The 1,010-nt window shown below is 44.2% G+C and overlaps 1 protein-coding gene across 1 annotated transcript in view; it reads left to right on the top strand.

Moving 5' to 3' along the window:
* Positions 1-1,010, top strand: part of otog (otogelin) — a 70,174-nt gene that overhangs the window by 44,486 nt on the left and 24,678 nt on the right. Inside the window, exon 31 of the mRNA XM_017303888.1 lies at positions 366-644. Coding sequence (XP_017159377.1) covers positions 366-644 — 279 coding nt within the window. The remainder of the gene's footprint in view (positions 1-365; positions 645-1,010) is intronic.

Below are 1,010 nucleotides of genomic sequence, written 5' to 3'. Positions count from 1 at the left end.
AAAAAAACAAACAAGATTTATAAGACAGTACAATTATTTTTGTACTGTCTAAGACTTTGTGTTTTTGGAGTGTGTACAGTGCCTACAGTGGTTAAAACCAGCTGACCGAATTACACATTTGAATTCCATTTGGGTTGCTAGGTAACAGGGCAGGSGTTGCTAGGTAACGTGGCACTGCCCCTGGAATAGGGAGGTTTTTGAAACGGCTCCTTTTCCAGGCATTAACAAACATTAGCTTATTGCCACAAATCAGGTAGGTGTTTTTTTAAGTGCTTTGAAGTCATATTTTCTGTTTTTGCAGTGTAGGCGGTGTCCAAAACCATTAGAAACAAAAGCGGTGAATAGTTATTTTTTCCTCTCCACAGATGCATCGCGGGTTTCCTTTGAAGCCGTCGACMGACCGAACTACTTCCTGCACGCGAGCGCCAGCGGCCAGGTGAGGCTGGCCAAGTGGGAGGGAAGTGATGCATTCTGGGACGGAGCCACCTTCGTCCTCCACAGGAACACCTGGATCTCGGGCTACGACTCGCTGGAGTCGCACGCCAAACCCGGCTTCTTCCTGCACGCCACGCCGCCACGCCTCCACCTGCTCAAGTTCAGACACAGCTACGGTTTCCGCAAGGCGTCGCTGTTCAGACTGRCGGGTCAGAGTCACACAAAGAATCACAACAYAGCAGTTTTCAMACGATTCAAACATAAAAYAAACTCATCACAGAAATAACCAGAGTTTAGTAGTAACGAGTTACATTYACTCAGTTRCATTTACCTGAGTAACTTTTTTTTTAAAGGTTTACCTTTAGRAKTATTTGTACCATGCTGCAGTTTTTACTTTTCCTTCAGTAAAAATATGCCGAAGTAGCRAAAAAAGAGCCACTTTTTGTSTTGCTAATGTAATATTTTACACCTTAAGCTGGAGAAAAAATACATTTGGTCGTCACTTTAAAACTATTAAAAACTGGGGTAATAAGATAGACCAGAGGTTCCCAAACTGTGGGGCGCGCCCCCTGATG

Source organism: Poecilia reticulata, linkage group LG3 (genome assembly GCF_000633615.1).
Source record: "Poecilia reticulata strain Guanapo linkage group LG3, Guppy_female_1.0+MT, whole genome shotgun sequence".
NCBI lineage: Eukaryota > Metazoa > Chordata > Actinopteri > Cyprinodontiformes > Poeciliidae > Poecilia > Poecilia reticulata.
This window is presented reverse-complemented; position numbering and strand designations above follow the sequence as displayed.